This window comes from Mustela erminea, chromosome 4 (assembly GCF_009829155.1).
Source record: "Mustela erminea isolate mMusErm1 chromosome 4, mMusErm1.Pri, whole genome shotgun sequence".
Lineage (NCBI taxonomy): Eukaryota > Metazoa > Chordata > Mammalia > Carnivora > Mustelidae > Mustela > Mustela erminea.
Window position 1 is genome coordinate 90,714,275 of NC_045617.1, and position 14,153 is coordinate 90,728,427.

The following is a 14,153-nucleotide window of genomic DNA, read 5'->3' on the forward strand; positions in this document are numbered from 1 at the left end:
TTCAGGAGGAAACATACATGAAAGGGTTTATTTTTTCATCGGACACTATTCCCCAGCCACAGGCCACAGGTTCCCTCCCATGATTCCTACCGCAGCCAAGGGCCTGAGCCCTGCTCACACAAAGGTCTGAGCAATGGCCAGCACCTTGGAATATTCACCTTCCCTTTGGCGTAGGCTGCTGGGGATGGGTGTCTTAATTCGGGTCCCCACAGGGTTCCCATTATCCTCGATGAGGACCACATTATTGGAGTCAAACCTAGGGGTCATCGGGGGACCGGGCATGCGATGCCCCACAATGAGGGCCTTTTTCTTCTGTCCCTTGATGGCCAGTAGTATCCGGTCGCCCACCTTGCCCACCCCGTTCTTGTTATAGACATGGATGCAACGAGGAGGGCGATGGTATGGTGTATTCCCCAGGGCACTGTTGTCCACCACACGGACCCGCGTCATCTTCTGAATTGCACTGAGGCTCCCGGTGGTGCTGAGGAAAGAGAAAAAAAGTGTGAGGTCTGCATCTCTCCTGGTCAGGGTGCAGAGGTTTCTGAGGGCAAGGCCTGGGAGAGATCACACGTTAGCAACAAAGCACTGAACAGAGCAAAACCCAAGGCCCTGACAGAAAGTTGGGTGCTTGTGAAGACTTCTCTGTGCCCAAGACAGTTTCCTCCCAGTCAAAAGTTCCTGCTGCTGAGTCAACATCTCGATTTGAAGGGTTTTGTTTTTATTTTTGTTTTAAAGACTTTAATTATTTATTTGACAGAGAGATCACAAGTAGGCAGAGAGGCAGGCAGAGAGAGAAGGAGAAGCAGGCTCCCCGCTGAGCAGAGAGCCCTATGTGGGGCTTGATCCCAGGACCCTAAGGCACCCGTGGTGGGGTTTTAAATGGAACCCAATTTTCTGTTAGAATGAACTTCATGGCAGCCTAACTGAAAGCCTTTGGTATCCAAAAGAACTCTGAGCATTAAGGGACTATTTTATGGGCCAGGCTTCATCCATTGCCTAGCCTGTAAAACCTGCTCCCCCAGAATATACTGATTCCCAAATTTCCCATCAATGTGTTGCTGGGAACCAGACAATATGAATGAATAGGTTTGCTAAGGGAGTCTCCTGACATAAAAGAAGAAACCAGAAAAAAGTTGAGGTAACGATCATTTGTCTCAATGCATTTTTCCCCACTAGAATGGACTTTTTTTTTTTTTTTTTAAGTGTACCTATTAGGGAGCCTGGGTGGCTCAGTTGGTTAAGCAGCTGCCTTTGGCTCAGGTCAGGATCCTGGAGTCCCAGGACAGAGACCCACATCAGGCTCCTTGCTCAGCAGGGAGTCTGCTTCTCACTCTGACACTCCCCCCTCTCACATTCTCTCTCAAATAAATAAAATCCTTTAAAAAACAAATTAAAAAATAAAGTGTACCTATTAAAGGCAGATAAGCTATTATTAAGCATCTGATAACAGGGATTTCTGTTTTCCTGATGTGAGCACCTTAAGTGCTAGCATTCTGCAGGGTAACCCTGGGCTCTCCCCTCGCATTCCACAGGCCTACTCTGGAGCAGTTTTATTGATTCCCTTTGCTTCCAACTAGTAAATTCCATCTCCGGCCTCATTTCTCTCCTTTATTCTAGCCCTGCCTTTCCACTCTAAGCTTCCCACAACATGTCCCACTGATACTGCACACTCACTAGATCCCACACTGACCTCATCATCTCCCCTTGCAAACCACCCCGTGCTGCTGCATTTCTTATTTAGCTAATGGCTTCTCCAGCTCCTAAGCCATAACCCTCTCTCTCCATCAACGTCCTGGCTGCCAAATCCTATTGATACTACCTGTGAGGCCCCTCAGTCCTCTCCCTGCCCCCACCAACACTTCCGCAGTTTGGCAGCTTTCTCTCTTACACCAAGACTGTTAGTGTCCAAACTGGTTCCGTGTGCCTCATGTTGCCAGCCAAGAGCTCTCTTTTAGAACGTAAAACTGAGGGGCACCTGGGTGGCTTAGTCGTTAAGCATCTGTCTTCAGCTCAGGTCATGATCCCAGAATCCTGGGATTGAGCCCTGCATCAGGCTCTCTGCTCAGCAGAAGCCTGCTTCTCCCTCTCCCACTCCCTGTGCTAGTGTTCTCTCTCCCTGTCTCTGTCAAAAAAAAAAAAAAAAGAACATAAAACTGAGACCACTCCCCTTAGAACTGTTCAGTGGTCTCCACTGTCTACACTGTTGACAACCTCGCCTCCATTTACCTGCCATCTGAGGGTCACAATCTCTTATCACTGACCACAGAGCGGTCAGTGGTCTGTGCCCTTCAGGCACACCACGCCTCTCAGCCCTCCCTGGAGGCCTGGACGGGGCCTGCTCCCACTTCCCTTCTGGGAAGGCTGCCTCTGTTCTCCCTTCCTCCTCCTCCATCAGCAGCTCCTGTCTCAGGCCATCCAAAGCACCGTACAAACCTCTATTATTATACTGGTCACATTCCCTCAGATTTATTTGTTTCCAAGTTTGCTCCTGTGGCCAACTGTGAAGACTCTTTGAGGACAGGAAGCAATTCTTATTCATCTATGACCAACCCTAGGCGCAGTGCTCAGTAAACGCCAGGGAGTGCACGAATGGGGCCAGGAGGCATGTTTGCCAACAATAAGGCACCCATACTCTGTGTCCTGGCTTAGCATCTAAAAGGAGGGGAGGCTGTCATACTTCTATCATGCCTGAGTTTTGGTAATATGCATGTAACATTTTAAAACAAGATTCCGTTTTTAAAAGAGGTTTTCATGCACTGGGGGCATGACAGCGTCGAGAGATGTTGGAGTCACTACAAGAATCTGGCAAGAACCGAAGTTTCCTCTACTTTGAGCATTCCCTACCCTACCTCCAACAGCAAGGTCACATCCTTACCAATCCTCTTACCCACCACAACCAAACCCCAGCTGCTCTGGCCTGTTTAGCTTTCCCAGAAGCCAAGCCCGCTCCTCTGAGTTCCCACTCCTCTGAGTTCCCACTCCCTTTCTAGTCACATAATACCCAGCTCTGATGGTAGGCTTACTCAGAGACAAAGCTTTAAGAACTGAATGGGAAAATTACCTGAAACTGCGCTGGCTGAGTGTTCTGCTTGCATGGGTGAAGGGGCCCCAGAGGCCAGCACAGAAAGGCATGGCAAATCCTGCAGGAAAAGAGGGGGAATGGGTTTATTTCTAAGTCAGTGTCCTTACTCAGAGCCAGCCTGCCGGGGACTTGTGTGGGAGATGGTACTTCTAACACAGATCATTAGTCACTAAATATAAATCTTAGTGGTTAAAAGATAAGCAGATGATCAGATGGAACTCCAGTTACAGTTCTGCTGATCCATATTCTACCTGGGGTCAGAGAGCTGGAACGGCCCAGAGCAGTTCTTGCTACAATACAATAGCAGGGAGGATGCCTTCCTGGTTACATCACTTCCACAGGCAGGAAGAAAGCAGGAATCCTCGGGTATACACAGTGACCCCTCCCCAAGTCCTCCACAGAGGAAAGCTTACAAGCTAGTGCTGCTGCTAACACTCATGTGCCTCCTGAAACCCGAGCTTTTACCCCTGCCCCCCCGCAGGTAGACTACTTGAGCATCGGCTGCATTGTTGTGTCACTGTGTCACCTTTCCCCAAATGTAAGAGCCAGAATGCCTGGGTACCTCAGGGCTAGCCAAGTAGAGCCAAAAGATACTCCCACTAAGTCAATGACCAAAGCCTCCACTTGGGTCAGTCTCCCAAACAACAATAGAACATGGAAAAACTACGTGCCCCACACTTCAGCTGAAAGTGGAATTTAGGAGGGCAAGTTGGAGCTAAAACGGCAAACAGTGACCCAACACCAGGGCCTCCAACTTGCAGAACCCCAACCCTGTGTCTCCCAAGCACCAACACATCCAGCAAGCCCAGTGGCCTACAACTCCCAGGCATCAGTTAGGGGCATGTTGAAGAAAACCCTACAACCAGCTGGCAATTCCAGTGGCAAGACACACCTGCTCTATCCAAATGTTTGGCTGCAGAGGGCCTCATAGAGAAATCTGCTGAGAAAGGCCTCTACCACGGCAGTATTCACACACAGTCTTCCTTCACCTAAGTTCAAAGCACCTTAGATAAGATTTTACTTAATAAGAGTGGGAGGGGGAGCCATTATTTACTTCCAAAGAAATATGCAGACACTCCAGAAATGCTTATTAACTACAATTTAGAGTCAAACCACAAGCTTAGTCTCCAGTCTTTTTCTTTTTTTTTTTAAGATTCTATTTATTTATTTGACAGATCACAAGTAGGCAGAGAGGCAGGCAGAGAGAGAGGGGAGGAAGCAAGCTCCCTGCTGAGCAGAGAGCCCGATGCAGGGCTTGATCCCAGGACCCTAAGATCATGACCTGAGTTGAAGGCAGAGGCTTTAACCCACTGAGCCACCCAGACACCCCTCTCCAGTCTTTTTCTTAAGACAACCCAGAAAGCACTGGCCAAAATTAATCAGAAAGTTAAATGCAAAAGAAGGCAGTGAACTTCTAGAACTATTAACACCTGACACACTGAATCAAAGACTATCAGATGAGGCCAGCTTTACCTTTATAGCTAGCTAGGTGACCCCAGACAAAGAACTCTGAGCTTCGGTTTCCCCATCTGCAACACCTACTCACAGCTGGTCACAGGATAAACTGAGCAAAGCACGGAGCACAGTGCGTGGCACACAGTACCTACTGGCTATCTCCGTTGCCATCATTGTCACCCATTCCATCCCATCTTGTCTCACAGATGAGGAAACAGAGATATAGAGAGATGACGTGACTTGTATGACCTATGGCTAGCCACAAAACCAAAACTGGGGCAGACCCAGAACCAAAACTGGGCCCAGCTTCGGCCCAAAGGTCTCCCCCCACACCTTACAGGTTCACTCTGCCATTCAAAGCTCATGTCACACAGGGGGCTGAGGGTGAGAAGCAGCTTCATGGGTCACCTAGTCTGCTTCTGTTTTCTTTATGAAAATTTAGCTCAAGAGTTGTAACACATCTGGCACTAGACTAAGTACCTTACATTACCATCTCATTTAAGCCTCACAAAAACCTCTAGGAACCAGGCATTAGTATTAGCTTCATTTTACACACGAGGAGTAACTTTCTAATCAGTGAGGTTAGAGAATTCACCCAGCCAAGAGTGACAAAGTTGAAATTTGTACCCCAGTACTCAGCTTCCTGAACCCATGCGCTTACTCAACAGCTAACACAGTTTAACTTTAAATATTAATATTTTTCCAACTGTGAAATCATCCTTGTTCCATCACTGATAATCACAGGCACATTTTTCTCATGCCTAACTCAACACTTGCTGAGTCAACCAAAATGTATAAACACCAGGTGAAAATTACTCACTTTAATCCGATTTAAGTTTTGAGCACAATGTGTAGTGTAGGTGGCAAGAAGAGCTCCACGCTTGGAGCAATAACTAAAGATCGCCCTTAGAAAGAAAAAAAGGGGGGGGGGGCGTGTGAAAATCAGTCTGTCTCGCCCAGGCTACAGTGACCTCCAATCTCAGCCAAGCTTTCCCATCTGACGCTGGTGGGCCCTTGTTCTCATTCCCAGGGAGAAAAGAGGCTCCTCAGCTCCTCCACAGAACCCTCAAGATTAGCCCAGCACCACCCACCCACATTCTCTCTCCGAGAACGGCAACACCCTGCCTCTCCACGCTGCACCTCTTCCTCAATAACACTTCCGTTAGCCAAGGACTGCTTAAGTGCTGGGTGCTTCCCAGAACTTTCCCGACTTGGGTACAACAAACCCACAATTCAAGGCACCTCTCTAAAATCTGCTGGGCAGCCTGGGCACAAACCCAAACCCAGACCTCTTCTCCGTGCCTTGTTCACAATCCACCCCCACAACCTATGCCCGTCTCCACCCAGCTAAATCTAAACGACGCCCAACGCCATCTCCCCCAGGAAGCCTTGTGTAAAACTACAGTTACACCACCTGCACACTGAAGACATCTGGAGATCCGGGCCAGAGGAACTCTCACAGCTCCAATGTTCACTATCCAAACCCAGTCAACTGCATACATTTGGATACTTTTTTTCATATAAGGCTGATAACCCTTAACATCCTAATTCTTGCTACTCATTTGCCAAAACTCAGGAGCCAGAGGTCTTGGTAACCTGGCACCTGATCTCACACTGGGATTCAGGGATCATAGAGACTCAGATCATGAGGATTCTGTGTACTACCTTCAGATACAGGAGCAATACACTCACTTCTCCAGGGCTACTACCATTTTCACAAGACAAGGTCCAATCCAGACTTTTCACTAGCTCCTTAGTGGATCTGATAGTGACCTCCACACCCAAAGGACTTAAGACATCAAATGGACAGCAATAAGCATTCCCATGAACATGAAAGCACAGAAAAACCAAATATATTCACTTACTGTATAAATGTGCCTTTTTTTTTTTTTAAGATTTTATTTATTTGTTTGACAGAGAGAGTGAACAAGCACAAGCAGGGGGAGCAGCAGGCAGAGGGAGAAGCGGGCTTCCCACACAGCAAGGAGCTCAATGTGGAGGGCAGGGGGAGGGGTTGATCCCAAGATGCTGGGATCATGACCTGAGCCGAAGACAGATGCTTAACCAACTGAGCCACCCAGGTGCCCCATGTCCCTCTTTCGTAAAACAACAACAACAAAAAATCTGTGGTCCCCTCCATTCCCATCCCAGCAGTTCCTGACAGAGTAGGAATGCAAAGAAAATTTGTTGAATAAAATAAATGCGACAGTCAACAGAAAAAGATTCCCCTCACTCATGGCTCTACACAGAAGGAAAGCCGGAACCTGCTGATCTCTTATCTCTGTTATCAGGAACCAGGACATCACATGCAAACATACTTTAGGAGAATCGTGGTAACAGTCATGCGAGGAGGATTAGCCCCTGCCATGTTTACAAGCCCCTAGAATGATCTCCTGCGCCTGGTGCCTACAATGCCCACTGTGGAAAAACACCTCATCCCACCACGAAATAACTGGTTTGGATTGGGCCAGAGGAATGGAGGCAGCAATTTACTTCAAAGCAACTCCGACTGACCTTGATGTTATTTCCCAGCATAAATCCATCAGCAGACACAGGCCCTGATTCACTTCAGAGCAGTCTATATATAATGCTTGGTTTCACAAGCAATGTCATTCTGAGTCTTGTGTTTGCACAGGAAACTAACCCCCATGATATTTCCTCCTCCACAGCACTCTCACTCAGAGGCCAGGTATTCTGGAGACTCCAGTGCCAGAGATGGCTTTTCATGCCACTTCCCGGTCGGCACCAAGTACTGCCCTTCAGGTTTAGAGTATGAATCACAACCTCTCCGGAGAGGGGGAAGGGGAAGCAAGAGAAGTAGGAGGGAGGGAGGGAATGAAAGAGATTACTTAACACAATCCAAGAATTGTGCTCACTTTCCAACCTGGTTTAGATTTAAGATATCCCTTCCGTTTTGGCCAGGGAGGGCTTTAAGTTACAGGGACACACAGATGAATGTTTTACTTGACACTTAACAGGTCCCACTGGAAGGTCCCACCTTACAGGTCCCACGGGAAATACACTAGGTGACAGCAGGGACCAGGCCTGCACGGCTCAGTGCTGCACACTCAGAGGACTCAGCACAATGCACACGAATGGAGTTTACTAAGTATCTGTTAAATGAATACAATTCGACCTGCAATTGCAATTCATGCCCCAGCTCCAGAGAGGCTCCATGCTGGGGGCTGGTGGTCTTTCAGGCTCTTAGTAACTTGGGGAAGCCTCCTAGATACAGGGAATTCATGTTTAATGAATTTTAATACACAGAGAAAAGCAGACAGAGTCTATATCTTTACTGCTCTGTACAAAGCAGAAATGTACTACTTGAGCAAGGATCAGCAAAATGGCATACTTCCTGCATGTATTCATTGTTTCCACCTTATGTGGATTCATTGTTTGTGGATTCATTGTCTCCATCTTTAAGTGCCTGACATGTCATGTACATTTTTAAAGATTTTATTTATCCAACAGAGAGAGATCACAAGTAGGCAGAGAGAGAGAGAGAGGGGGGAGGAAGCAGGCCCCCTGCTGAGCAGAGAGCCCGACGCGGGGCTCGATCCCAGGACCCTGAGATCATGACCCGAGCCAAAGGCAGCGGCTTAACCCACTGAGCCACCCAGGCGCCCCTTTTTTTTTCTTTTTTTTTCTTTTTTTTAGATTTTACTTATTTATCTGTCATGTACATTTTTAAAGGCCTCTCAAGAGGATGGGCTCCAAAGAAACAAAAACAAAAACAAAAAATCAAAAGTTCAGTACAATCACAGAGGCATGTTCAAAGGACATTGTCAATAACTGAAAAGAAATGCCATACAAATGCAGGGCCGAATCACAAAAAGGAAAAACACCTAGGGTAAGGATACAAGTGTCCTTCTTAATCAAAGGAGGGAAAAACAAGCCTACCAACTTCCAGGAATCAAAAAAGGCACTCCCTGACCCTCTGCCCTATCATGCAGACACAGCCCCTTCCATCCCCTGCAGGTGTTGCCCCAATCTTTCTGTACCAATAAGTACTCTTATTTGCTGCTTAAAAACTCATTACTGAGGGCACCTGGGTGGCTCAGTCCTTGGGCACTGGCCCTCAGCTCGGGTCATGATCTCAGGGTCCTCGGATTGAGCTCTGCATTGGGCTCCCTGCTCGGTGGGAAGCCTGCTTCTCCCTCTCCCGCTCCCCCTGGTTGATTCCCTCTCTCACAGTCTCTCAGTCAAAAAAATAAATAACAGGGCGCCTGGGTGGCTCAGTGGGTTAAGCCGCTGCCTTCGGCTCAGGTCATGATCTCAGGGTCCTGGGATCGAGTCCCGCATCGGGCTCTCTGCTCAGCAGGGAGCCTGCTTCCCTTCCTCTCTCTCTGCCTGCCTCTCCGTCTATTGTGATTTCTCTCTGTCAAATAAATAAATAAAATCTTTAAAAAAAAAAAAAATAAATAAATAACATTAAAAAAAACCCCATTATTGTTTTGTTGTACAATTAGTCTCTTTTAGGAAGTTTTAGGATTTTTTTTTTAACCTCACACAAATAGAACATGTTACAATTCTTGAAGTACTTTCATAGATCATTTTGTTGGATGACTCCCTTCCTTTTTTTTCTTTTTTAAGATTTTATTCATTTATTTTTTAAGACTTTATTTATTTGACAAAGAGACACAGCGAGAGAGGAAATACAAGCGGGGGAGTGGGAGAGGGAGAAGCAGGCTTCCTGCTGAGCAGGGAGCCCAAGGTAGGGCTCCATCCCACAGCCCTGGGATCATGACCTGAGCTGAAGGCAGACCCTTAGCCGACTAAGCCACCCAGGCGCCCCAAGATTTTATTTTTAAGTAATGTCTACACCCAAAATAGGGCTCAAACTCACAACCGCAAGATCAAGAGTTGCATGCTCTACTGACTGAGCCCGCCAGGCACCCCTGGACGACTCTTTTCATGAGCACCCAACAGAAACCTCCAGAAAAATAACAAACAGCAACAAGTCTACAAGGGGCTGAATCTGCTAAGGGTTTTGAATAGTTCTGGGGGCTCAAGAAAACACCATTTTGCAGATTAAGAAATGAAGTCCAAAACGTTAACCAACCTGTTGACGGTCCAAGGTCAGAGTCTGTTTCTATTGCACCCTACACAGCTAAGAGGGCACCTTTAACCACAATAAACTTCACAGAAACAAATATGCCACACGGAAGGTAAGCTCTCTTTCTCCTCTGTCGAATCTTAAAACTCAGGAATTAAAAAGCTTTTTTTTTTTTTCCTTCCAAATTAAATTTTACTTAGTTAACATACAGGGCAATATAGGTTTCTGGAGTAGAATTCAGTGATTCATCACCTACATACAACACCCAGTGCTGATCACAAGTGCCTTCTTTAATACCCATCTAGCCAATCCCCCACCCACATAGAAAGGTTTTTGTTCTTTTTTTTTAAGATTTTTTTTTTTTAGATGTTGAGAGTGTGCATGTGCGAGGGAGGAGAAGGGGCAGAGGGAGAGAATCTCAAGCCAGGACCCCCTCCCCCGTTGAGCTGGGAGCCCCATATGGGGCTCAAACCCAGGATCCTGAGACCATGACCGAGAGCCAAAACCAAGAGTCCAACGGTTAAATGACAGAGCCACCCAGGTGCCTGTGTATTTCCAATAAATATCTGCACTATACCCAGGCCAGCCTAGGACCAAAGCTGAAACTGATCTGATTCATCTGCCAAAGTGTCAGTTTTCACAGCATCAGTATCAATAAGCAAAGCATCCCAGCACAATACAGTGGGCTCTTTCTACCAAGGTTACCAGTGAGGACCCCATTTCTCAATTTGATTCACAAAAATAAAATGTTTCCAGGGTTCTTGTCCCATGCTTGTTTATTTACCTTATACTCCACCTTGTTACAAAATATTTTAAATAGTAATTCTTTAATATACAATGCCAATTTTCAATTACTCAAATTGGTTTTTCAATGTGTGGATTGTATCTATTCTAGCTTTGCTCCCCCTCCATCCCTACCTCACATGTGTGCCAACAACCCCAGTGCCAGAAATAAGTCTGTAGCAATCTTTGCATGGTCAAACTCAGAAAAACTATATAAGGCAAAGTTAACTTCTACTTAATCACATACACAATTCCTTCCCATTAGTACCTCTACTGGGCCACTGGCAAGAAGCCAGGTTTATGGAGATGGCAGTTGGACAGGTGGGCAGTAGAGAAAAGGAAAATCCTAGGAGAGCCCCTGGATTCTGCTGATGAAAAGCATATCTCTTCCACCCCCATTCTTTAGGACCTCAGCAACTCTCTGTCAAGCAGGGGTCCAAGGGAAGAGCAAAGAGACATGCAAATGAAAGTGCTCTGGCTTCCCTCATGAAAGGGGTTGTCTTCAAGTGGGAAATCCCTCCCTGAACTAACCAGTAGGGACTAGGTCTGCAGCATAAGCAGTTTGTTTCCCAGATATTGACCAGGAAGAAGAGCCTCACTCCCTGATTCTCAGGGTAGCCCCATGGGTATATCTTTAAAGATATACCCTCACTCTTTAAAGATCCCTCACTCCAGGGGAACCTGGTAGCTTGGTCATTTAAGCTCTGCCTTCAGCTCAGGTCAAGATCAGGAGGATCCAGGTTCCCCCCCAAATCCCCCCACATCCACTTGGGCTCCCTGCTCGGCAGGGTGTCTGCTTCTCCCTCCCTCTCTGCCCCTTCCCTTGCTCGTGCTCTCTCTCACTCACTCTCTCCCACCTTAAAAATAAATACATAAAAATAAAGATCCCTTAATCCTAAAAGGGGTTTTCACATGTTAAAGTAGATGTGGCGAAGTGCTCCTTCCCTCTTCTAAAGACACAAATGATTTTTAGAAAGTTCTGACAAGGGGACTTTCCCACTCTGAGTTGTGTTTCACTAATAAATAAGCTGCCTGGTGCCTTTCTTAACAAGAAAGCATATTATCTGACCCACAGCAACACTGTTGGACTCTGTATCAGTCCTCTCTTACAAACCTGCTGTCACTGCTAATACACATGTACAATCGCACCAGGGTGAGCTACAACCCAAAACCAACCAACAGCCTCTAAAATAAAGGCTAACTTGGAACCTAATTTTTGAGACCCTCAAAAAGAGACTTTTGGGGGCTCCAAGTCCCCCACAGACATTTTATGTTGGGTCCAACCCCAAAATGGGGCAAGACAGGCTTAAAAGGACTATTACATCATCTAAGACTCTAACTGTTCAAGTGAGTCTAATCCCATTCAGTGCCCGGCAGAGTACCACCTGAAAAATGACCTCCATGCCAAGGTTTTTATCCCTGATATTCAGAAGCAATAATAAAATATTTTGCCCACTGTTTCTTCATGGATTTCACAGTGTGTTTGATTCAATTATTATTTCAGGCTTTTTGAAAAGTTCTCTCTTCTTTCTGTCTGTTAATATGTGGTAATCTTAATCCGGCACAGGCAGAAATATACGAGGAATCCCCCACATGTTCAGATTAAAAAATAGTATTACATAAGAAATACCTTGTAGTGATCCTTAGTGACCCACTTCCATCATAAATGCTACTGGCATTGGATCACACCAGCTTTACAACCATAAAATCAAAACAATATATAAAAAGTTCCACAGGAAATATACATCGAAGAAACTCTAAGGGTTGAATGGCCAATTCCATCTAAGAAAAGTAAAAACGAAAAAAAAACAAGGCAGATCCCTGTTCACCTCAACTGCTTGTTTCAACCCAAAACAACTCCCAGAATCCAAATCTACGGCGACTTTTCCCACCACGGAATCTACCAACAATAATTTCACCCCATCCTCCTTTCTATCCTTTCTAAGTAAGCCAACCCACTTCCCACTCCAACAAAACACTTGTTCTTCAATTCCATGTACTTCCATGAGTGAAGAGTAAACTATCTTTCTTCTTGGGCACTACCTCCCTAAAAAAAGAGACACCCCCTGTTCTTTACTGTATGTTCCTAGTGCGCTGAGTCCTTCTATACAATTTTAAATGACTGAACATTTAGACTGAGGAAAGCAAGAAGGCAAACAGGAGGATATGGAAGACCCAATGCATTTCTAAGTTTTCTGTGATACACCAAAAACTCACATGGTATAACACCTAACACATTCACAAACATATGTATACCTGAAGCAAGCATCAAGAAACAATACTTGGTCTTATTAAGTACAACGCACTCTGTTATCTTTTTTTTTTTTTTTAATGATGGCCGTGATCCACTGAACTGGATTCCAGCTATCCAATGGGACTCAGTTTGAATGGGAGTTCAGTTTGCACTGCAATAAATCAAACCTCACAGTTGCATTCCACAAGCTACTAATAAACCCTTTAAAAAGCCAGCAGACAGCAGAGACAATGACCAATCACAAGAACCAAACACAACCAGGTAGGCAGTACCCTTTCTCTGTCCAGCAGCCAGGGTTTAAGTAGCTCCCAATATCCCAGCTTTTCCTAAGTAACCCAAAGGTTCTCCATCCACATGCTCTTTTGTTAACCTATTTATAAATTCGGTCCATCCAATCTCTTAGGATGGCAAAGTTCATTTAGGGCCCACTACGGAAAGCAATACCTCCTTTTTGTCCCCAGACCAACCCCCTTCAAACCTGAAGAAGGGAGCCTTCCAGGAACCCTAAATTCAATGAACAAGTTGGTACTCTGCGTGCCTTTGTGATCTCTGTGGGTGCTACACAGAAGTATGCATACACGTCTGTCCCTCTCTTTCCCTCTCTCTTCATCTTTCCAGTCTTGGTCCCTGGCTGATGCAGCCTCTGGTGAAATGAGAAACCTGGGAACCCCCTGGAGCCAAGAGAGCCACTATTGGCATGACAGTGAAAGCAGTGGACTCATTCTCCACACCACAGAAGCTCCTGGCAAACAAGTCACAAAGTCATCTGAAGACCCAGGCTAGGAAACAGAAAAGACGACAGAAGTTGACAAACTCGAGGAGCCACGGCAGGGTGACCGGCTGAGGCCACCTCGCAAAGGCTGGACCGCAGTCCACCCCCCCCACCCCAGGTCGGCCCCAGTACCCTGGGAAGGCAGGTGAGTGCAGGCGGGGGTCTCGGGGTTCCCCGCCGCCCCTGGGGGCTGGGAGGGGAGGGTCGGGATCAGGGGCCGCCCCTCTGCCCCCAAGGGGCCCACTAACCTCCCACTCCAGCTTCTCCCCACCCACCCCGGGGACTGCGCCTTCCCTACTGCAGGGAAGAAAGAGAGAGGAGAAAAAGGAGCGTGACGCCCATTCCCCCCGGCCACCCAGCCATACCGCGCTCGCCGCCGGGAATATCCCGCCGCGGGCCTCCTTGGCCCAGCGCCGCCTGCTCCCCCCACGCGGCCTCCTCACTGCGCCTGCGCGCCCGACCCAGCCGGGCGAGTAGCGATCTGAGAGTGCGCGCGCACCTTGCGTGCGCTGGCGTGGGGGGTGGGACCTGCGCGGCCCCGCCCCTCCTCATTCCCCCTCCCTCCTCCCGTTCCCCCTCCCCCAGACACTGCCGCGGCCGCCGCAGGAGCCCGGAGCTCGAGCCGCCCAGCGACTCCCCCTCCCCCTCCCCCAGCCCCGCCCCGCCCCAACCCGGGGCTCCAAGCCGGAGCCGAGTCTACGCCTGGGGGTGAGTACGCGACCCTTCCCCAGCCCCTTCTCTTTCTTTGAGG

The 14,153-nt window shown here is 47.4% G+C and overlaps 2 protein-coding genes across 6 annotated transcripts in view; one reads left to right on the plus strand and one right to left on the minus strand.

Annotated features, from left to right (window-relative positions):
- On the minus strand, nucleotides 1-13,895 carry MRPL14 (mitochondrial ribosomal protein L14). 4 transcript variants are annotated; one of them, XM_032340107.1, is made up of 3 exons: nucleotides 13,768-13,895; nucleotides 3,062-3,140; nucleotides 1-481 (listed from the first exon to the last, which is right to left on the minus strand). In XM_032340107.1, the coding sequence occupies exons 2-3, from the start codon at nucleotides 3,130-3,132 to the stop codon at nucleotides 115-117; spliced, it is 438 nt and encodes a 145-aa protein (XP_032195998.1). In that variant the 5' UTR covers nucleotides 3,133-3,140; nucleotides 13,768-13,895; the 3' UTR covers nucleotides 1-114. The 4 variants fall into 4 exon arrangements, with proteins under 4 accessions (XP_032195998.1, XP_032196000.1, XP_032195999.1 ...); XM_032340109.1 differs by lacking the exon at nucleotides 13,768-13,895 and adding an exon at nucleotides 7,052-7,154; XM_032340108.1 differs by lacking the exon at nucleotides 13,768-13,895 and adding an exon at nucleotides 5,494-6,006.
- Nucleotides 13,526-14,153, plus strand: part of TMEM63B (transmembrane protein 63B) — a 22,606-nt gene continuing 21,978 nt past the window's right edge. Inside the window, exons 1-2 of one of the 2 annotated variants that reach the window (XM_032340102.1) lie at nucleotides 13,526-13,547; nucleotides 13,988-14,110. The gene's annotated coding sequence lies outside the window, so the exon portion shown is untranslated. The remainder of the gene's footprint in view (nucleotides 13,548-13,987; nucleotides 14,111-14,153) is intronic. The other variant, XM_032340101.1, reaches the window with a different exon arrangement.

Excerpts from the sequence above, each read along its gene's own strand:
- MRPL14 (XM_032340107.1), bottom strand. The coding sequence starts at position 3,132 with ATGCCTTTCTGTGCTGGCCTCTGGGGCCCCTTCACCCATGCAAGCAGA. Across the intron at positions 482-3,061 it reads CTCAGCCAGCGCAGTTTCAG|CACCACCGGGAGCCTCAGTG; the intron begins GTAATTTTCCCA and ends CTCTTTCCTCAG.